Source organism: Prionailurus viverrinus, chromosome X, assembly GCF_022837055.1.
Source record: "Prionailurus viverrinus isolate Anna chromosome X, UM_Priviv_1.0, whole genome shotgun sequence".
Taxonomy (NCBI): Eukaryota; Metazoa; Chordata; class Mammalia; order Carnivora; family Felidae; genus Prionailurus; species Prionailurus viverrinus.
This window is the reverse complement of record NC_062579.1, coordinates 94,835,387-94,858,968: the sequence shown is the minus strand read 5'-3', so window position 1 is coordinate 94,858,968 and position 23,582 is coordinate 94,835,387. Positions and strand designations below refer to the sequence as shown.

At 35.9% G+C, this 23,582-nt stretch overlaps 1 protein-coding gene across 6 annotated transcripts in view; it reads right to left on the bottom strand.

Moving 5' to 3' along the window:
* Nucleotides 1-23,582, bottom strand: part of STAG2 (stromal antigen 2) — a 139,107-nt gene that overhangs the window by 9,813 nt on the left and 105,712 nt on the right. For 5 of the 6 annotated variants that reach the window (XM_047843562.1, XM_047843566.1, XM_047843565.1 and 2 more), the window contains 8 exons: nucleotides 19,668-19,842; nucleotides 15,388-15,527; nucleotides 13,780-13,881; nucleotides 10,524-10,672; nucleotides 8,892-9,020; nucleotides 4,641-4,864; nucleotides 1,451-1,640; nucleotides 1,250-1,360 (listed from right to left, as the gene is read on the bottom strand). In XM_047843562.1, the coding sequence (XP_047699518.1) occupies nucleotides 1,250-1,360; nucleotides 1,451-1,640; nucleotides 4,641-4,864; nucleotides 8,892-9,020; nucleotides 10,524-10,672; nucleotides 13,780-13,881; nucleotides 15,388-15,527; nucleotides 19,668-19,842 (1,220 nt within the window). The remainder of the gene's footprint in view (nucleotides 1-1,249; nucleotides 1,361-1,450; nucleotides 1,641-4,640; nucleotides 4,865-8,891; nucleotides 9,021-10,523; nucleotides 10,673-13,779; nucleotides 13,882-15,387; nucleotides 15,528-19,667; nucleotides 19,843-23,582) is intronic. The other variant, XM_047843567.1, reaches the window with a different exon arrangement.

Sequence of the window (23,582 nt, the reverse complement as noted above, 5' to 3'; positions counted from 1 at the left end):
TGTAGAGGTTCCTAAGGCCATAACTAAGGTGAATTCTAATAGGTTACCAAGCATGTGATAAGTGATCACTTCTCAAGAAAAACAGGTGAAGTTCTCATCATTTAAAAACAAAATGAAACAAAACATGAATTTTAAAAAGAAGGTAACAATTACTGTCTCCCAGTATTAAAACATATACCACATTATGTTACAAATACAAAACTTTCAAACTCAAAACTTAAATAATCAGAATCATCATATCTTCCCTTTGTACCAATCATCTAAAGACTGATTTTCTGCCATTTCTTCTGGAGCCAAAGCTAATAAAGATTCATAAAACCCTCATACAGATTCCAGTAAAAACAAAGTATTTATAAGTTATACTACAATTTTTTTTTTGCATTGGACATTTATTCATTCAACGAACATTTGCTTAGCACGTTTTATGTGCCAAGCACCAACAGGCAATGAAAGTGGTCCCTGCCCTTAAGGAGCTCACAGTCTAGAGAAAGGGACAAATTCGTAAACAATTACAGTACAATGTGGTAAGTGCTGTAAGAAATATGAATACACAGAGTGCTATGGGAGCACAGATGACCACAGCTTCACTTAAGGTGACACCCGAGCTTATTCTTTCACAGTGCTTTTACCACCTGCCAAGGAATGGGGGGTATCATACTAGTATGTAGGCAGGGGGCATATGTTTTGAAAGATCTTGCATGCCATGAGCTAAGGAGTTTGGACTTTATCCTGTAGGCAATGGGGAGCCATGGAAAGGTTTTAAGTCAAAGAGTTACATGACCAGATTCTTATTCTACAATAGTCATTTTTGATGGTAGTTGAATGATGGAGTGGTGGGGGGGAGTGAGGGGAGGAGTCTGGTGAGAGGATAAATGGGAGATTTGAGGGAAAGAAACAAGTTAGAAAGCTAATACAATGGTTCAGATGAGGGATGAGGGCCTGAACTAAGCTGGGGAATCAATTAAGATGTAACAAAACTGAATTTTTAAGCTATAATTCTGTGTACCAAAATAAACAAGGATTCAAATTTAACCTTTTCCAACAGATCAACCTAAGATTGGCCCTTTAACTAACTAGTGAATATTTAACTTTGGAAGTTTTCTTCTGTTGGAAAGACCAATTTTTAGTTCCTTGATTATTTCAGCTTACTCTAGAGTTTGCTGAAATTTTTAGGTAAGGCACACATTAAAATATGTGAAAATGAATTAGTGAACTTCCTAGACTCAGACAATAAGGCACTCTCACTTACATGGCATGCTGGAGATTAGTTCGCAGTTTAACATAGCTCATTGCTGCTCTCTCCTGCTGTTGCCTTGCTTCCTCGTGTTGTCTTTGAGCTAACATCCATGTTACCTGCGTGCTTCAAGGAGAATTTTATTCTTCTTTTAACTTAACTTTTTTCTATATAATTAATAAAGTTATAGTACAGAAAATAATCAAATGTACTTACTTATAATCAAGAGGAGTTTGATGATGTTCAGTCTGCATTGGATAGACGCTCATGAAGCTATCCTCAGGTCGTAATCTTTTGGGCTCTCTCATAATCGTTGAGGTGAGTTGTGGTGTCTGCATCATAACTGGGGTGTGCAGTGTTTGTTCTCTGCTTAACCACATACTGTCACTACTACTGCTTTCTTCAGCTAAATGAGAAAATTGATGGCAATAAAGTTCAGTAACTAATCTTGACGAACGAAATGTCTCACATAACCTGTTCAGTTCAACAAATAACTGGCTGTTTTTCCCATGCTAGTGCTTGAAACAGGGGGATACACCAAGGTATGTAAAGTGCAGTCCCTGTCCTTGGAGACAAAGAAAACACACACAATGACAACACGGTGTAAGTGCTACAAGAGAGGGGAGCACAGGTGGAATGGGAGCAATGAAAAGGATCAGAGCCAACTACCCAAAAGTGACTTCTAACTATAGTAGATACTGCGCCAACCGTGACATTTGCCAGGCAGGGGGAAGAACATAAACAAAAACACAAAAACACTGAGGCACGAAACTACAATGACTGAACCATACTAACTTGCTGACATTCAGCAGGTTTTGACCTGCAAAGACGGCAATTTCATATGGTTCGGACTAAGAGTTTGGTACTCCTAGGGCAAGTGGCAAAAGGTAAGGCTGGATAAAGAGGCAGGAACCAATTTGCAGCAAGTCTTACAAGCTGTGCTAAGGTGACAGGAATGACCACTGAAGTTTTATGGAAGGGAAGCAATGTGGTTCAGTTACGGGTCTTAATCTAAGTATGTGGTGGCAGTGTAGAAGGCAGACTGAGGAACATGAGGACTAGTGAGCACACGAGCTAGTTAGGAGGCTAGGTGGGAAGAGAAACGGAGACAATGGAAGAATGATTCCTAGTTTATAGGATGCTCGCCAACTCCAAGGGGAGCACAAATCCATATACTGGACTAACAACACTAGATTTCACACCTGCAAAAGCTATTTGTTTTCAAATCTGTAGATGCTGCCATGATTAACAAAAGACAAATTCACATGCAAGTGTTACTGAATTCATAGTAATTTTTTTTAAATCACTGATTTGGGAGGTGAAATTGTAGCACTTGAGGACGGACTGAACAGGAATTTGCAGGAAAACGGTTTTATTAGAAAATTACACATGTGCATACAGAGGTGTTTTTAAGAAAAGAGTGGAAAGAAAAATGTACTAGTAGCTAATGCCCTAGTAACAAATAGATTAGATGTAAAATTTCACAATCTGCAATATAATTACATGACACCTTAAGTTCTACTGTGTCAGGCTCCAATTCTCTCTTCAAAATTGCACTGATCTGGACAATCTATCAGTAGTCATCCTTCCAAGCTACTAATGCCCCAATTTCTATGGCTTTCTCCAAAAATCTGTTAAAGAGTATTGACTCTTTCTGTAAAAGTTGAACTATCTGGTTTGATCATCTACCCTCAAGATGTTATATAAATACCAATTCATTTGTGCTCCATGTAGTCTATAGAAAAGGAGAGATCTGATGGCTTGGCATTAAGCTGTTAACTACTATTTGTTCAGATGAGAAAAACTTGTAGTGATATGCAGGATATATCATCTTTTAATTGGATAATTTTTCTACTTAAAAAAATTATTTTAACTTCCTATAAACCACTAACCCTATTTTAACTGGTCAGGAACACTGTACAAGAGATTTCCCCACAGACCAAGACATTGGAACTGTATAACCAACCAAGTCTAGATCTAAGGGTACCAGTTGTAAGTTCATGCGTTTCTACTACTGGACAAAAGATACAACCATTAATCCACAGACAACCAAGTACTGAACACTATATACCTGACGATGGCTGAAGAATTATGTGGCAATTAGAAAATACGGCCCCCAAATCTTTGACACTCCTCACATTAAGAGGTGGAAGATTTATGTTCCATCCCCTTGAAGCTGGGCTCTGACTGCTTGGTCAAGAGAATATGGTGGAATACGCTTGGTCAACAGAATATGCTATGCCACTTTCTGGCCTTAAAAAACTGGCAGCTTCTACTTCCTGTGTCTCCTCAGACACTTGCTCTTAAAGCCCAGTCACATACTGTGAGAAAGCCAAACAGCCACATGGAGAGGTCACACGTAGGTGTTCTGGCAGACAAGACAGTTAAAGTCCAAGGTGATAGCTAGCACCAGATACTATCTAGAAGTGACGGTGCCTCCATAGGATTTGTCACCAGTCTTTGAGTCTTCCTAGCTGAAGCATCAGACAGACACCATGTCCCTTATATGTCCTAAGTTTTGGGGTAGTTTGTTATTCAGCAATAACTGGAACAAACTTTGGCAACTCCACTAATTTGTTTAAAGGTTCCGAAGGAGAGGGAAAAAGTCCCCAGGCCCATTATGAACCAGCCCTACAGTGCTAGGAGTCCAAGAGATTCAAGCACCATAATGTATTCTTATTTCTAAGATTCCAGATGGAAATTTGTATCTATACCAAGTTCCTCATGATAAATGACCTCTTCACAGAAACTCAAAGTCAGAACCTCTCTGAATTTGTTGCTCCACACTTAAATAATCTGGTTTCTTAGGTAACATTAGCTCTGTAATACTTAGTCCATATCCCCATGCATATACAGTGTAGCACAGTGATTAAAAAGCATGGGTTCTAGGGGCACCTGGGTGGCTCAGTCAGTTGAGCATCCAACTCTCGATTTCGGCTCAGGTCATGATCCCAGGGTCGTGGCTTGAGCCCCATGTCAGGCTCCACGCTGAGCGTGGAGTCCACTTAGGATTTTCTCTCTTTCTTCCTCTGCCCATCCCCCCAGTTTGTGCTCTCTCTCCAAAATTAAAAAAAAAATTTTTTTAATTAAAAAAAAAAGCAGGGGTTCTGGAGTAAGATTGCCTGGGTACTAAATAATTGTGTGACCCCAGGTTAAGTTACTTAACCAAGCCACTCTACTAGTTTTCTCATCTGAAAAATGAGGATGTACCTAAAGAGTTATGAGAACTCAATTTATGTATATTAAATGCTTAAAACGCTAAACTTACACGTAACTAGACACACTGTACTGTACAAGGTATTATTTAACAACACATAGCTCAAATTTAACACTAAGGTTGAACCTAATGACAATTCTGTTGGTAAACATAAGGGATACGTATAAAGAGAATCAACTATATTCTTACTGAGTGAAAGTTGCATGCCTTCAACCACTTTCCGTTTTCCTGTAGATGGTTTTGATTTTTTACTCCGCACAGTTGACCCTCGACTGCTGATACCACTAATGACTGACATGGTGTCATCATCACCACCAGCTAGCAAAGAATTTCGGTAAGACATCAGTGGAAGCCACACATCTTCTCTTCGGAGTGACATCTGAAAGGTCATGAACTTTTCCAAGTAAACATACCTTAAAAAGAAGTAGAAACCATTAGCTTTGATACATAAAACTGCCATAGTTCCCCCCCCCCGCCAATTTTTATTTATTCCTCCTAATAATCTTAAGGCTCACATACCATATGGAACAGTCAATGACTTAATTAGACTTAAACAAAAAGTAAATTAGAATGAAACAAACATTTCCTCAAAACACACAGTAACAACTGAAGGATTTTAGTGTTTTCTTTTCCATTATGTTTCTTTCTGTTCTATCCTAACTTTACAGGTCTTCTGCTAGGAGAACCAAATAATATTTCTGGAAAGAGAACTGGATTGAAAATCACACAAATTTGGGTTCTAGTCCCAGTTCCACCAAGCCCTAGCTGTACATGCAGGGACACATTACTTCATGATTCAATCTCAGCCTCATCGGTACAGAGACAAGGTATTTTGTCTCTATCAAGATTCTTCATTAAATAAAATAATCCAGAGCATTTCAGCTTAGTATTTGTCAAGCATCCACTATGTCACTATGTCCTCAGCACTGGGGATTGGTACAAAGATGAAAAAGCTATGGCCTCTATCTGCAGCCTGATGGAAGTCATACCTTTACCCATGGATCCAAGTATCATGAGGATTCCGTGGCTTATGTGTAATATAGCAATAACAATTCAACTAACATTTGTGTGACAACATTATGTGTTAGGCATTTTATTCTTGGGTTCTTTAACTTTAGTCTCATAGTCCTGTGAGGGAGATATTCTCCTTACTTGACAGATGAGGAAGCAAAGGATAAGAATGAGAAAGCAACAGAACCAGGATTCAAATCCCAGACTTTTTAAAATGTTTATTTATTTTTGAGAGAAAGAGAGACAAAGCGTGAGCAGAGGAGGGGCAGAGACAGGGAGACACAGAATCAGAAGCAGGCTCCAGGCTCTGAGCTGTCAGCACAGAGCCCGATGTGGGGCTCCAACTCACAAACCACAAGATCATGACCTGAGCCGAAGTCAGATGCTTAACCGACTGAGCCACCCAGGTGCCCCTCAAATTCCCAGACTTTTGACACTAAGAGTTCAGTGCTTTATTGTCTAAATTATGCTTCAAATACATGAACACAATTTTTGTCAACTAACTATAATGTGTAACCCAAATAATCTGCTGTCACAATAATGACTAATTCGAATCAATTCAAAATCACCAGTTTTAAACACCATTAAAGACAAAGGATAGGAGGAATCAGTTACAAAGATACTGCTTGGGGTTAGTTCACTATTTATTAATTATATTTCAGGTATACAGAGTAGTACAGTACTCCTCAAAGTGTAGACTATCAACTGGCCATCATTCTGAAAACTGTTACCAATCTGCAGCAAGATATGGAGCTTGGGCCAAAATATACTCACTGGTAGAAAGATTTACAGCTACGTATCCACCACATAGCTTAAATGAACATTCCAGATAAGGGGCCTTCCCTGATGCTATTTCCCTTTGTCCTCTTCCCTGCCACAAAGGCTTACTACTAACCTGAATTTGCTATTTAACATCCCCATGCATATGTTTAATACTTTTAATAAATATTTTTCTCAAGTTTTTATTTAAATTCCAGTTAGTTAACATACAGTATAATATTAGTTTCAGGTTTAGAATTTAGGGATTCAACAATACCTGGTGCTCATCATAACAAGTACCATCATAACAAGTACCTTCCTTAATCCCCATCCCCTATAAATCCCCTTACTCACCTACCCTCTGGAAACTGTCAGTTTGTTCTCTCTAGTTAAGAGACTGTTTCTTGGTTTGCCTTTCCCCATCATTTTTGTTTCATTTCTTAAATTCCACATGAGTGAAATCATAATATATTTTTAATATATATTTGTCTATAACTATTATAGCAGTTTTGTACTTTGACTTTTACACTCAAAATTATATTTCAAAGATCTAACCATTTTTGGAAGAGTGGTGTCAGCTAATCCTATGGTGTTAATAATTTTCCAATATATAGCGTATCAAATCAAAATGTACACCTTAAAATTGTACAATGTTGTATGTCAACTATATCTCAGTAAAGTTGAGAAAAGAGCTTTTAAAGATGACATCTGAGTAACGTATAACATGGTGATTATAGTTGATGATGGTGTATTTGGTGTATTATTATTACACTGTATAATTGGAATTTGCTAAAAGAGGAGCATTTAAGTATTCTCAAAAAAAAACCAGGTAAATATGTGAGGTGACAGACGTGTTAATTAACTTGATCAGAGGAATCTTCTCAAAATATACAAAATCATCATACTGCACACTTTAAATATATTACAATTTGGGGGCGCTTGTGTGGCTCAGTTGCTTGAGTGTCCAACTCTTGGTTTTGGCTCAGATCATGATCTCACGATTTGGGAGTTCAAGCCCCGCATCAGGCTCTGCACTGACAGCGTGGAGCCTACTTGGGATTCTCTCCCTCTCTCTCTGCCCCTAACTCATGCTCGCTCTCTCTCTCTCTCTCTCTCTCTCTCTCTCTCTCTCTCAAATAAAAGTAATTTATGGCATGAGACTACTAGAAATTTGAACAATGACTGGGTGTTTAATGAGATTAAGAAATTATGTTTACTTTGGAAAAGATCTAACCATTTTGACTGCTTATGACATCCTATTGTATAACAATCAATTGATCTCATTTTCTAATTATAGATGTTGTTTTGACCTTTCCTCTATTCAAAACCTGCACTGGTCAAATTCTTTTGTGGTTCTCCATGTACACATGTGTAAGTTTCTCTAGGGTATCTACCTATGAACTGAATTACTGGATCATTAGATAGGGAGAATATTAAAAGTTACTAGACACTGCCAAATAGCTTCAGAAAGTGGTCTTGTATCAATTTACACTATCACCAACAATGGATAAAAGTCTCCTTCTCCACATCTTTGACACTACTTTGCACTATCAGACTTCTTAATTTTTGCTAATCTGCTAGGTGAGAAATGATTTTTCATTGTTTTATAATTTCGATTTCTCTGGTTAATAGTGCTAGTGTAATTTTTAATTGAGATAAATTTATATATAATAAAGTGCAGAGAACTTAAGAATACAGTTGGATCAATTTTGCAAATTAATGCAGTCGTGTAACCTACACATCTATGAAGATAAAGAACATTCCCACGATCCTACAAATTACCTTATGTCCCTTTTCCCATTCAACACCCCCAACCCTAAAAGTAACCACTACAGTGATTTCTACCACAAGAGATTAGTTTTGTCTGCTTCAGAAAATCATGTAAAACCTACACAATCTTTCAGTGCAAAATACTGGTAGACTTTCAGAAGAGGTACTATGAGTTACTCTTATTCCTCTGCCCTTTTATACCTCAAAGAGGGGAGTGGATTTTGAGAATTTTCACTTGGGCTCTCTTAGAATATGAGTCACCATTTTAGGAGACCACACTAGAAAAGAATTCTGTCTAACTGGTCTGCTGAGTATAGGACTAGTCGGTTAAAGCAAAAAAGATAAAAAGGAAACTTCTACTTTCCAGAGTAGTCACAGCTCAACAGAGACTAACATGAGCCTGGATGAATTACTGATATTATTGTCTATTAGGTTAAGGTGAAGAATGCAGATAAGAATACATAAAGCATTCAAGTAACAACTCTAAAGCCACAACTACACTGAAGTGCAACACAGGAATTAAAATGGAGTATTACGCATAAAATACAGTTATAATCCTTAAATTGTAGAATTTTTTGATGCATAAAGTATTTTGTGCGTTAATGTAATCCTACAACTGTGCAGAAGGGAGGAAAAACCAAGTGTAACAATTCATCTTTAAGAATTTCAGAACAGAGATGCGTGGGTGGCTCTCTTGGTTCTGACTCTTGGTTTTGGCTCAGGTCATGATCCCAGGGTTGTGGGACAGAGCCCCCCACTGGGCTCCACGCCAGGCTTAAGATTCTCTCTCTCCCTCTCTCTGCCCCACTTTCCCATTCGCACACACTCTCTCCAAAACAAAACAAAACACACAAGAATTTCAACACAAACATAAATAGAATATTTTTAGCAAATACATACACCGTTCTTTTGTCTTGTCGGAGTAGTTTAGAAGAAAATTCGCTCAAGATATCAAGAAATGCCAAATTTAAAGGTGGATGGCTCTCTCCTTGTGGGTTAGGCTCTTTAAAAGCAAATTCTATGCCATCTCTGCAACAACAAAAAAACAAAACATTTAAGGGTCACAATACGAAATTTAGTAACACAGAAAGGAAATTTCTCTCTATATATAGTTTTGTTCCACTATTAAGATGTTTCCTCTGCCATGCATTTAATCTGAGGAATAAAGAGCAATAAGGAGCCTATAGTGTGAGAATGAGCAAGTACATGTACATTTTATGTCACTGTTATTTTAAAACTAAAACACACAGAGGAATACACACACACCAGCTAGCATTACTTTGAATGTGGTTTGGTATATCTACATTCTTGGATCTCTTCTCCAAAGAAAACAGCCCAAATTCTCTCATGTAATGATCAATATATATTCTGTATTTTTCAAGACATAAGGAGACCTACTATGACGCTTAGAACTAATTTAAATATTCTTAAAAAATACTTCTAACATTGCATTTAAGAGTCAATTTCAAAATTTAATTTCACTTAGGGCCCATTTTAAATATATTTATTTAGTGACAAATACCTCTAATCAAGACAACAACCCAATGTTATATTCTTATAGTCTATCAAAAATGTAACTGTGTAAAAAATAATCCGATGAAATTGGGGAGGAAGGAATGGAAGGCTACTACAAGAAGAAAATAATATATTACTTTCTCAAAATAATCACTACATGTGTGGTCCTTAAATAATACCTAAAATTATCATCCAATATATTACGGAAAGGCATAAAAAGGAATTTGAGATGTTCAGAACAAAGTAAAAGGAGAGAGGGAGTTAAAACTGGGGTATGGGACTAACTTAAAGAAGAAAAATACCTGTAGGGAGATATTTAACACATTTATAACTAAGTAAGCAAGGAGTAAAAGAGACACAAATGAAACAAAGAGCTTTCATGAAAGAGAGTTCAAGCCTCTTGATATTCCCAAAGGCCAGGCTCTTCATCCAGAATTAAGAAGTTAAAGCGTATTACTATCCACGTGCTGGTTATGTTAAAACTCTAAAATATACTCCTATTTAAAAGCATGATTGAATGTTAAAATATATGACTAAAATAAAGTCAGATAATTTTCAATTTTGATAAGGGCAAAGAATAAATGCAGGCAGAAAGAAGGCTGTGGCTCAAAACAAGGGAAAAGAGCACTACAAAATAGAAAACAGAACCACAGAAAGAGAAAAATTGAATCAAATCTCAAAAATTTCTCTACCTAGCAGTGAGATTATAATAAAAGCTATTAAAAGAGATTTTATAATACCTGATGAATATGTGTTGCTTTTCTTCACATAATTTATAAGGATTTTTGTATTGTTTTAATTAAAGCAAAGACTTTCTATAAAAGAAGTTTTAGTCCCAATACATGTGTTAATGGAGATAGCATTATTACTGGTTCTCAAGAAAGGAGATATGCCACAGATTTGGGAAAAAAATTATAAAGCATCAATTGAATTTGGTTATTCTAAACAAAAGAAGTAAATACAAAAAAATTTCATGATTAAAAAACAGGAGAGCTGAATAAAATATTTGGAGATTACTTGTGTAGCATAGCAATGGCCTCCCTTGTTTTCAACTGATCGAGTCCAAAAGTTAAAGCAAAACGTCGAGCAAGTTCTTTTATGCCGCTAAATGTTGAGGATGATCTATCAAAATTATAGCCGTTTTCCTGTATCATTTCATTAAAAAGCTGTTTGGGAAGAAAGAAAGCATGTTAGAGTTTTGTAATAAGTATAGATTACTAACATCTTTTAAGATCTCATATTCTTTAGATGATCCATAAATGAGGCATTGTATTTTATTCTAAAACATGGATTTTTTTTTTAATTTTTTTTTCAACGTTTTTTATTTATTTTTGGGACAGAGAGAGACAGAGCAGGAACGGGGGAGGGGCAGAGAGAGAGGGAGACACAGAATCGGAAACAGGCTCCAGGCTCTGAGCCATCAGCCCAGAGCCTGACGCGGGGCTCGAACTCCCGGACCGCGAGATCGTGACCTGGCTGAAGTCGGACGCTTAACCGACTGCGCCACCCAGGCGCCCCTAAAACATGGATTTTTAAGAACATGATAGAAATGACCAAAATTACAGTACTTCATACATTCAGACTAGAGGGAGTTACTGACATTAAGAACTCTTTAGGTTAATTATGGTATAATTCTATTCTGCTGGAATTAACTGGATATTAAAACAGCATATAAAAATATAAAGAAAAAGGAAACCCACTCCATTATTAGGCAACTATGTGTTACTTCCCATTTAAATGATGAATCTTCACATCAAGAACTTCCATCATAAGTAAGCACAACAAAATATAATTTTCAACTACCAAATGGCCAGGGTTTTCAATAATGGCTACTACTGATAAGACTATCATGCAACAAGCACTATGGCTTGCTAGAAACATAATTGAAAGATAACCTTTCTATAGAGCAATCTGTATTGAAAACTGTAAAAGTCTGATGTCCTTTATCTAAACAATTCTAATCACTGGACTTTACTCAAAGGAATAATAGTATCTGTGCACGATACATAGGTACAAAAATGTTTTGGTGTTATTTATAATGGCAAGGATAGTAAAAGACCTCAACGCTAAATAAGGAGAGATATTGATTAAATTATGGTCCTTGTATAAAATGGAATACTATACAGTCATTTAAAATGCTCAAAAAAGGGGCACCTGGGTGCCTCAGTCGGTTGAGTGTCAGACTTTGGCTCAGGTCGTGATTGTGCGGTTTGTGAGTTCAAGCCCCACATCAGGCTCACTGCTGTCAGCACAGAGCCTGCTTCAGATCCTCTGTCCCTCTCTGTCCCTCCCCCACTTGCACTCTCTCAAAAATAAATAAAACATTACAGGAAAGTAATGGCATGAAAGTGTTATTGCTTTATTAACATGAAAAATTCAGGCTTACAAAATAGAATGCATAATATGGCTTAATTTTTTATAAAACTTAAGGTTTCATATAGGCATAAAAGACTAAGAAGGCTATTAAAAACTAAAAATGTATTTGTTAGGTGAAAAACAAGGATATTGTATTTTTTCTAGTTCCTATATTTTCTAAACTTTTTACAGGGAGAAGCTATTGGTTTATAAGAGAAGAAAAGTTACTTACATGTCAACCTTAAATCCTTTTAAATTCCATTAACGTTTTTTCAATATTTATTTTTCAGAAACAGAGGAAGAGAGAGAGCACACACGTGAGCAGGAGATTGGGGGGAGGTGGGGTGGAAGGAAAATATCCCAACAGGCTCCACACTGTCAGCACAGACATGACGTAGGGCTCAAACTCACAAACTGTGAGATCATGACCCGAGCCAAAACAAGAGTCGGACGCTTAACCAAATGAGCCACCCAGGGACCCCTCTATTGACTTTAATAAAGAATATCCAGGGGCGCCTGGGTGGCTCAGTCGGTTGAGCGCCCAACTTCGGCTCAGGTCATGATCTCATGGTTCGTGAGTTTGAGCCCCACGTCGGACTCTGTGCTGACAGCTCGGAGCCTGGAGCCTGCTTCAGATTCTATGTCTCCCTCTCTCTCTGCCCTTCCCCCACTCATGCTCTCTGCCAAAAATAAATAAACATTAAAATAAAAAAATTTTTTTAAATAAAAGAATATCCAGGGGCACCTGGGCGGCTCAACTGGTTAAGCATCTGAATTCAGCTCAGGTCATGATCGTATACTTTGCGGGTTCGAGCCCCACGTTGGGCTTTGTGCTGACAGCTCAGAGCCTGACGCCCGCTTTGAATTCTGTGTCTCCCTCTCTCTCTCTCTGCCCCTCCTCTACTTGTGCTCTATTAAACATTAAAGAACATCCAAATATGCAAATGGGATTAAGAAATTCAATACCTAGATTTCTGAAAAGGAAATTTATCAAACTGAAATAGGTTGGGTTATGTTCTATATGCATTTGGTCTCCAGAGACAAACGCATATTAAGCAAATGATTTTTACGAAGTTAAACTTGCCTCACCACTGTCAAAATGAAAATGAGTATTGTGGTTTGATTATAAAACTGATAAATGCTCATTAAGGTAAATGTGAAAATTAAAAAAAAAAAAAACAAACAAAACAGTAAAATTCACTTGAAAACTACCAAAGCAAGTTAACCACAGCTAAAATTTTGGTGATGATTTTTCCAGATAGATATACAGAGAAGTTCAATTTTACAGGGATGCTGTACTATACTCTTTTTCATTTTATTCTCAAACTATATATTTGATCTTTACACATTAGTGAAAGTGCATACAGATCTACACGACTTTTAAGTGCTACACAAAAAGGGAAAAAAAAACAATTTTAAGTACTACACAATAGTCATTGCAAGAGATGCATTGCACAATATATTTATCTAACACCTTATTGATAGACATTTGGATTATTTCTAATTTCTTGCTATTCTAAACAACCCTGCCATGTGTGATATTATATACCCCTTTTTGCAAACTTGTCCTATTACCACTTTGGATAAAATTTTAAAAGCAGAATTGAAGCACGGCCAAAAATGGCATACACGTTATACATTTTGATATACACTGCCAAACAACTGCCTACCAGGAAGCTTGTACCAACACATACTGCTGACGGTACCTATTTCTCCCATATCTTAGATAGCTCTAAGTGTTGCCAGTCTAAAAGCAAAAAAGGATCTCACTTGAACAATGTCTACTAGTGAGACTCAAAATCATGTATTTCTACTTTCATGAACTGTGTATTGCATCCTTTGTCCAGTTTTCTACTTGTTACCTTGAAAACTCTTAGATGTTAATTATGTTTAACCAAGTTGATACTTTGTATCTTACCTGTTGCAAACTGAGAATAAGGGTCTTTGCACACTGAATTTTGTCTATCTGCCTTGTTTTACTCATCGTTTCTTTTATGATGTCTCCATAGTCATTATAATACTAGAAAAGAAATTTGTACAAATTAGAGCCTTATCTCCTAAAACTTTTGGACAATAAGACTAATTTTATGTTAGCCATGTGAGTATGCCACAAAATACGTATTTGGCTGAACTTACACATTCAGAGGCAGAATAAAAATGTTACTAAACTTTAAAATAATTTCTTAGTATATAATCCCTAACACCAGTAAATTCTGAAACAGACAGTTGAGATCCAATCACATTAAGCTCCAGACCTGGTTTTAAGGAGGTGCGGAATAAAACACTAAGTAATCAGGTTATGCACATTGTCAGAAATAGCACAAAGGATATAAACAAAGTTCTTGTGCTCTTTGTGAACTATCAAGACAATGAATATAATCCCAGTTACATTTAGAACTTATTCATTGTTACAACAGGCCCACAGGTCACATGCAGTTTCCAACTTTATTAATTTGGCTTATAGAAACTAACAGCCTGTTAACATTTAAAAAAAAAAAACTCATTGTGTGTGACATTTGTATTATACATTCATCGCACATGAATTTTTTCTTCTAATTTAAGACCTTGTTTCAAAATGAATACAGAACTATCAGAGATAACAGGATAACCATACCCTTATTTATGACTAATAAAACTGACTTTACAATACGTAAGTCAAAAAGTTTAAACTTGCAAAATGACTTCACAACCTTAGTTTTTTTTTTTTAAATCTAAAAACAATAATGCCAAATAACTTAAATTCCAAAGTAATTTACAATGGTTCTAAGAGAGTTCTATCATGTAGCAAAATAGTTCAGAGAGAACTAATTAATTAGGTTTTGACAAATTTATTGCATATTTAGTGACAGCAAAGTCTTAAAAAGTTCACATTTATAATTAGATTTTACTTGAGAAAGGATTAAAGAAAAACTATCCTACCACATTTAGTCATATTTCATTAGTACCGCTAACAATACCCTTTCTACTACCACTTAAAAATTAGAGAATCTCACAGGTACTTACGAAAATTGTGAATAACCCACTGTGAATCAAATCAGATTTTCAAAGCCTAAAGGAACCTTAGTTATCACAGTGGAACAGATGAAGAAAGACAGGACACAAAAGGTATTGAACTACTTAAGGTCACGAGCTGCATAGTAACCAAGCCAGAACCATAGCAGCTAGGTCTCCTGACTCCTGGAACAATACCCTTTTTATGCTACATCAAGCAGAGGAGGAACATCATCCTGTTGTCTTAAACCAAATCACAAAGGTAATTTCTAATAGTGCTAGTTAACCTAAGACAACATGTTTCCAATACTGTAAAAGATGTGAACCAACAAATCCAAAATGTCCATTAATGGAAGAGTAGAAGTATGAGGTCATGTTACCGAAAAAATTAGATTTTAAAAGAAATTTTACTTTATGCTAGAAAAGTAATTTACTGTTTAAAAAATTCAATGGCAATCAGGCATAAAAGCCAGTGTTACACTCATTTTCTTTTAAGCATTATAAAAATAAGTTGCTATCCATTTTTCAACTTTACCTTCATATACTGCTTGAAGATATCTGCAGCTGTATTCATCTCCACCACAGTATATACAATTAGCTTACAAAATGCTGCAAGTAAATTTCTTCTCTTGTGCAAAGCTTCAATTTTGCTGGCTTCGTCCTCCTGCTGACCGTCTGAGAAAAAAAAGAGACAAACATTAAGCCATCTTGTATTTTACTTCTGCCATATGTATTTTTTAATTCTTACTATAAAATACCTTTATTTTGGAGAATTTGAAAAATAAGGAAAAAGCATTTAAATGAAATGCAAATTATAGTCACTCTTAATATCTCAGTGAACGATCAGTTCCTTAATCCCAAGAGAGAAAATTTTTGTGAACTCAAACAGTAATCATAAGGCTGCCTGTTGAAGACGTAACAGGAACAAGTGGAATGAGTCAGAGGAACTGATGTTTAGTGAAGTCAGGCTGAGCTTGCCTAACCCATTCATTCACTTGCCTAAAGGATAGTTTGCCAATGAGATCTGCAGATTCAGTGTCTACTGGTTAAGGCTCTTCACAGGGGACAGCCAAGCTCAGAAACCTTCCTATCCCTTCAAGGATGATTCGACCCTACCCTACCCTCAACATACTTATGTTATGCATATTACATATATTCAGTAAGTCTGGCCTAGGAACCATTCTTTTTAAGGTAACTTCACACATTTCTACTCAGATCCATTGTGTGAGATGTTGACATTCAGAGTTATCAAGGAGTAAGACTTACTTCCAACTGAATAGTCAAGGAAGCTGGACTATAGCCTCCAAGTACTGCCAAAAGACTCTTTCTAATTATTTGATACTGCAAATGAAATTGTGATGATACCTTTTATATATAAAGCTACGTATTTTCTTCTGGATAAATTTTACAAACGAAATTCCTTATAAAAACTATCTAATTTTGATTTACATTTCTTTGGTTAGCAGTGAAGTTAAAGTTTTTCGTGCATTGATTAGACATTTATATTTCCTCTTTTGTGAACAGTAGGTGCATATCCTGTCAGCTCGTCAATATAAGATCACCAATATCAAACAACTAATTTGTGTAAAGTAAGAATGTTCTTTAAAACAAATGTTTTACCCTGTCTCTGATGATCCTTGATAACTGCTAGTAAATCAAAACCAAATTTTGAGAATAGGAATTTCAGACAGAGCATCAGAAAAAGTTATCATGAGTGCATACTCCAGAATCCCAAAGCCATTTGATTAGAAACCTAAAATGTATTGTTTACTCTTTTAAAAGATTGCACTGAATATACCAGCTTTGTCTAAACATCTCTGTGATTGTAATGGATTTCTATACGATACTGTTTCCAATCACTGTTTAGTACTACTCTTAGGAGGTACATGTATTCAGATGCTTTCCCCCTACAGACTAAATTGCCCAGAGATTAAGAGTTTTTGAGCTCTGATTTTGGGTTTGTTTTTAAAGTTTATTTTTTTGGTAGTCTCTACACCCAAAGTGGGGCTTGAACTCATGACCCTGAATTAAGAATCACATACACTTCTGAGTCAGCCAGGCACCCTGGTTTTTTTCCACTTCTTACTGAAAACCAGCCACTTGTGGGGATTAAACAATGTTAGAGGATTATCTCACCCACTGGGCCTCTCATAGATGTTAGCTGCCATTGTTATTTTGTGTTGTCATTGCCTCTAGAAGCACTCTCTGTTTTACGCTCCCCTTCTCATGAGATGTAGACAAACAAATCAAATAAATAACCATGGGTCTACAACATCAGGGGTTAGATGAAAATGAAAAGCAATGGAAACTCATGTTCCTGGTAGGAAAATAAAACAATACAACAACTTGGGAGAATAATTTCACAACATGTGGTCAAGTTAAGACACACAAAGACCATATAATCTGGCAATTCCATTCTTAGATATGCACTAGAAAAGCATTTGCACGTGCGCTCAAGGGGAAAAGTGTAAGAAAACATTTGTTGTAGCACTACAATAGGGAAAAAATTGGTAACAACCTAAATGTTCCTCAATATAAAAATGGATAGGGGTGCCTGGGTGGCTCAGTCAGTTAAGCGTCCGACTCTTGATTTCAGCACAGGTCATGATCTCACAGTCATGGGATCAAGCCCCATATCATGCTCCGTGCTGAGTGTGGATCCTGTTTTGGATTCATTCATTTATTCATTCATTCATTGTCTTTCTCTCTCTCTCTCTCACTCCTCCCCCCCAAAATAAAAAAAGGAAATAACATAAAAATGGATAAAGTAGAGTTAATTCATATTATGTAACAGCAGTCAAGATGAATAAGCTATAACCATGACAACACTGACAGATTTCAAAAATGTTAATGCAAAAAAACAAGATGCAAAATAAAATGTTCAACATAATACCATTTATGTGGAAACTAGTAACATAAACTATATATTATCAGACATATAAACTTCTAATAATAAAATTAAAAAGCAAAGAATGATAACGGCAAATTCAGAATAGCAGTTATCCCCAGGGAAAAAGAGTAATAGGACTGGGCAGGGATAAAAACAAGGATTTCTTTTGTATCTACCCTTTATTCCTTCAAAAATAAAAATCAGTAACAAATAAGGCAAAATTTGACAAGTGCTAGTGGTAGATATGGACAAATGTGTTATATTTTATATTTTTCAAAAAAACTGGAATACATTTCATTTTTAAAGTTTAAATAGGAAAAAAAAGCCTAATAAGACTGAGTGTAATTTCAACAAGCTTCTAGAAAACTCAGGAGTATTGGCAAGCTTATTCTCTTCTAGTTTCATGGTATAAATGTAGTGAGGCAGTCACCCAATTAACGAAAAGGGTGGTAAACCAAAACTGATTTTTATCAGTTTTTGGAATGCAACTATGCTTTCCCATAGAAGTTTTAAAAACTCCTACTCATCTCTTTTAGGATCTGATTCAAATGTTAGCTTATTTCAATGGTTTGACTTCCAGGCCAGTTAAAACTTTCTCTACAAGCCCACAACAATGTGAACATGCCTCTATTACTTATCAAATTGCAGTGAAATTATTTGTGTTTAGATATGTCTTTTCAGGGCACCTGGATAGTTGGTTAAGCATTTGACTTGATTTCGACCCAGGTTATGATTTCGTGGTTCAGGAATTCGAGCCTCAAGTCAGGCTCTGTGTTGACAGCTTGGAGCCTGCTTGGGATTCTCTCTCTCCCTCCCTCTTTGCCTCTCCCCTGAATGTGCTCTCTCTCAAAATAAATAAATAAACGTTTTTTAAAAAATAGGTATGGCTTTTCCACTTGAATTGAATTCTCAAAGGAAAAGCCACTGTTTCATTTTTTTTATATCCATAGCATCTAGTATACTGCCTGCTGACCAATAAATGTCAAATAAATGTTAAAAAATAAAAGTCTAACTAAACCAACAGCTCAAAGTAAGGTAAAAAATTTTTAATGTTTATTTATTTTTTACAGAGACAGAGCAGGAGCGGGGGAAAGGCAGAGAGAGAGGGAGACACAGAATCCGAAGCAGGCTCCAGGCTCTGAGCTGTCAGCACAGAGCCCGACGCAGGGCTCGAACTCACAGAACACGAGACCATGACCTGAGCCAAAGTCGGACGCTCAACCGACTGAGCCACCCAGGCGCCCAAAGGTAAAAAGTTTTAAGTAAATAAACTTCAATACATGGACTCTTAACAAATGTTTCTGCTACTCTAGGTTTCTTCATTCTGTTTTAGCTAAATTTTAATACTTGAGAAACAAAGCTGGTTATTGATAAAAATAAGCTATAAGCCATGTCTAGAATTGTAGGTGTTTAGAATCTGATTTGCAGTGATGTGTCATTATATGTATGGAGATTCATATATATTGATGTTATAATGCACTTCAAATTAAAAACAAACCGAGAAAGAAGCCACCCAACACTGTTTTTCCATGACCTCTTGTTCAAGTAAGGCATCTGTGTATGTAATTAGGGTAGGAAGAGTAATTTAACACTAGGCAAGGCTGGTGCAATTATTTTCCTGTGAACATTCTGTACTGCCCCAGACATTTACAGAACAGTTTCAAACATTTTCTAACATTGAGAAATTATACAGTTTAATACAACAAAAAGGTCACTTAAAGAAACACTTTATTCTTTTCAAACTACCTAAAACCTGGTAAGAGATATCACATTATCTTTACAATATTACAAAAAATTAATAGAAATGTGCCAGAACATGAACCTGTGTTTAAAGTTTTCAGAGTAAAATATCAAATAGTATTCTACCACTTACTTAAATTTCTGCTAGATACAAAGATTTCACAAAAAGATATCACTAAAATTACCTGCGCTGTTATTATCATCATCCTGTTCAATGAAGACATGATCCAGAATAAAGCTGAGCAACTCAGACTGCAATGAAGAATCAGGGGTGTAAACTAATGGCTCTAACATGTCACGTCCTCCAGACATAATTTGATGGCTGAAGATCATCAGAATATCACACAGAATAGTGAAGGCCTATTAAAAAAAAGGACAGCATGCTATAATTCAAGGTTTCTCACCAACTACCACAAGTGACATATTTAACACAAAAACAGAATCTAACTTTTGCTTAAAAAAATTAGTTTAGTATTTTACTAAATTTTTAAAGCTGAAGAATGTAGTTTTCATAATAATGATCACTGATATATGCAATCATGTTTTACTAACTGCAAGGTAACTTCACAAATATTGTTTCTTTTCAGCAACCTTTAAGTGACTTGAACATATTAACACTGCCAAAACATGCAGTCAGGAATCAACCATAGGTTTTCTGACTCCAAATCTCATTCTACACTATATGACAGTATCTCATGTTATACATTCCTAAATATGAAGTAACATATAAACTTGGAATGTCCTAGAATATCTCTTAGAAGAGAGATCACAAAGTCTCTGGTACTTTTTAAGCACGCTCATTCTCATTATGTGTGGTAATTAAGTAGAGAAAAAACACAACCAATTATGTGCCTCCTTATTACTCATCAGGCAAACCAGATAATATCATAATAAACATAAAGCTAATGCTGTATCTTAAGGAGCTTTATAAAAACTTTGCCAGGAGTTTTACATGGACTCAAACACTAGTAAAAATAGAAGGAAACCGGAAAATTTTAATTACCTATTGGGAAAGGATTGTAATCAACATAGAATCTCGGGGTCGCAAAGTCAACAGTAAAATACATTTGAAGGAAGACTACTGCTAGACAGATTCTAAGAGTATACTACAGAGCATAAAGCAGATCTCATTAATGGTTTTACCTTTTTGGAACTAACCACATTAACTTTTTTCTCTTTCACTTTATGCTTTCATCTCTTCTTTCAGTCTCTTCTCATTTTGCTATTATAGTAGCCATTTATACCCATCAGGATATCTGAGTTTATAAAAACTTTTGCAACATATACAGTAAGAACACAAAGTGATAAGCATGTTGGTATTTACTAATTAGGTGAACTAGCAGGTCAAGTGAACTAACCAGGAACTATTTCTGGAAGCTGTTAGGAAGACTGACACACAAGATAATTCATGACCAATATTTCATGACCAAATAATTGCCAAGGCCTGAACAGCAGGTTATATAGATTACATATGATAACCGATAAGGAACTGTGTGAACACTGTAAGAAATAGGGAATATTAAGCTCAGTATCTTGGTGGCATATGAAAATATATCAAGTAATATTTAATTTAATTATTATTTAATTTATTTAATTAATAAATAATTAATTAATAAATATTTAATTTATTTAATCAAATATTAAATTTGAATCCATGTATACCTCCATTAAAATCCTAAGAGTTTAAACTCAATTTACTACCTACAGAAACGTTTCTTCCTTTCATGTGAAATGTAGAGATGAAAACTGAATTTCCAAATCCTTTATTGCTATAATTCAAAACTATATATTTAAAACTGGAAAATTCAGCAATTTAATAATTACAAGAATATACTTCATATTTTTGCATGAAAAACATGAAATTCAGTAACTGGATCTTGGCCATTTAATATTTTCTAATGTATTTATGCCCAAGCATGTATGTATGGGAGGGACAAAAGGGAGCTGGAAATAAGAAAATTAAGATTAACAGTTGGAAACTGACTGTAAATTTTTCACTATATAACTCCAAATACTTCCCTGAAATCAGTTTTGATATTCTAAAATAAAATAAAATAAAATAAAATAAAATAAAGACAAGTAACAAACACAAAGGTGGAACAACTTTACTGATCGCTTTATAATTGGATGACTATATCTGAAATACTTCCATTGTAGCTTTAAGAATGCACTATATTCTAGGGGTGCCTGTGGCTCAGTCGGTTAAGCGTCCGACTTCAGCTCAGGTCATGATCACACAGTCCGTGAGTTCGAGCCCCGCATCGGGCTCTGTGCTGACGGCTTGGAGCCTGGAGCCTGCTTCGGATTCTGCGTCTCCCTCTCTCTCTGTGCCCCTCCCCAGTTCATGCTCTCTCTCTCTCTGTCTCAAAAGTAAATAAAAACATCAAAAAAAAAAAAGAATGCACTATATTCCACTAGGACACAGCAAAGACGGTCATAAGAGGAAAGTATATATCAATCCAGGCCGCCTTCCTAAAGAAGGAAGAAAGGTCTCAAATACACAATGTAACCTTACACTTTAAAGAGCTGGAAAAAGAACAGCAAATAAAACCCAAAACCAGCAGAACTCAGGAAATAATGAAGATTAGAGCAGAAAGCAATGCTATTGAAACAAACAAAAAAACAGATCAATGAAACCAGAAGCTGGTTCTTTGAAAGAATTAACAAAATTGATAAACCACTAGCCAGTTTGGTACAAAGAAAAAGGAATGGACCCAAATAAATAAAATCCAGAATGAAATAGGAGAGATCACAACCAACACCGCAGAAATACAAACAATAATAAGAGAATATCATGAGCAATTATACGCCAATAAAATGGGCAATCTGGAAGAAATGGACAAATTCCTAGAAACATACACAACCAAAACTGAAACGGGAAGAAATAGAAAATCCAAACAGACCCATAACCAGTAAAGAAATCGAATTAGTAATAAAAAAATCTCCCCAAAAATAGAGGAGTCTAGGGCCAGATGGCTTTCCAGGGGAATTCTAACAAACATTTAAGGAAGAGTTAAGACCTATTCTCTTGAAGTTGTTCCAAAAAATAGAAATGGAAGAAAAACTTCCAAACCCTTTCTATGAAGCCAGCATTACCTTGATTTCAAAGCCAGACAAAGTCCCTACTAAAAAGGAGGACTATAGACCAATTTCCCTGATGAACATGGATGCAAAAATCCTCAATAAGATATTAGCCAAATGGATCCAACGGTACATTAAAAAAATTATCCACTATGACCAAGTGGGATGTATTCCTGGGATCCAGGCCTGGTTCAATATCCGGAAAACAATCAATGTGGCTCATCACATCAATAAGAGAGGACAAAAACCATATGATCCTCTCAACAGATGCAGAGAAAGCATTTGACAAAATACAGCATCCTTTCTTCATAAAAACCTTCAGAAATTAGGGATAGAAGGATCATACCACGAGATATCATAAAAGCCATATACGAAAGACCCAACGCTAATATCATCTTCAATGGGGGAAAACTAAGAGCTTTCCCCCCTAAGGTCAGTAACAAGACAAGGATGTCCACTCTCACCACCGTTATTCAACATAGTATTGGAAGTCTTAGCCTCAGCAATCAGACAACACAAAGGAATAAAAGGCATCCAAATTGGCCAGGAGGAGGTCAAACTTTCACTCTTCGCAGATGACATGATACTCTATATGGGAAACCCAAAAGGTTCCACAAAAAAACTGCTAGAACTGATTGATGGAATTCAGCAAAGTTGCAGGATATAAAATCAATGCACAGAAATCGGTTGCATTCTGATACACCAACAATGAGGCAACACAAAGAGAAATCAAGGAATCAATCCCATTTACAATTGCACCAAAACCCATAAAATACCTAGGAACAAATCTAACTAAAGAAGTGAAAAATCTATACACTAAAACTATAGAAAGCTCATGAAAGAAATTGAAGAAGACACACACAAAAAATGGAAAAAGATTCCATGCTCCTGGAGAAGAAGAACAAATATTGTTACAATGTCAACACTACCCAAAGGAATCTACATATTCAATGCAATCCGTATCAAAATAACACCAGGATTCTTCACAGAGCTAGAAGAAACAATCCTAAAATTTGTAT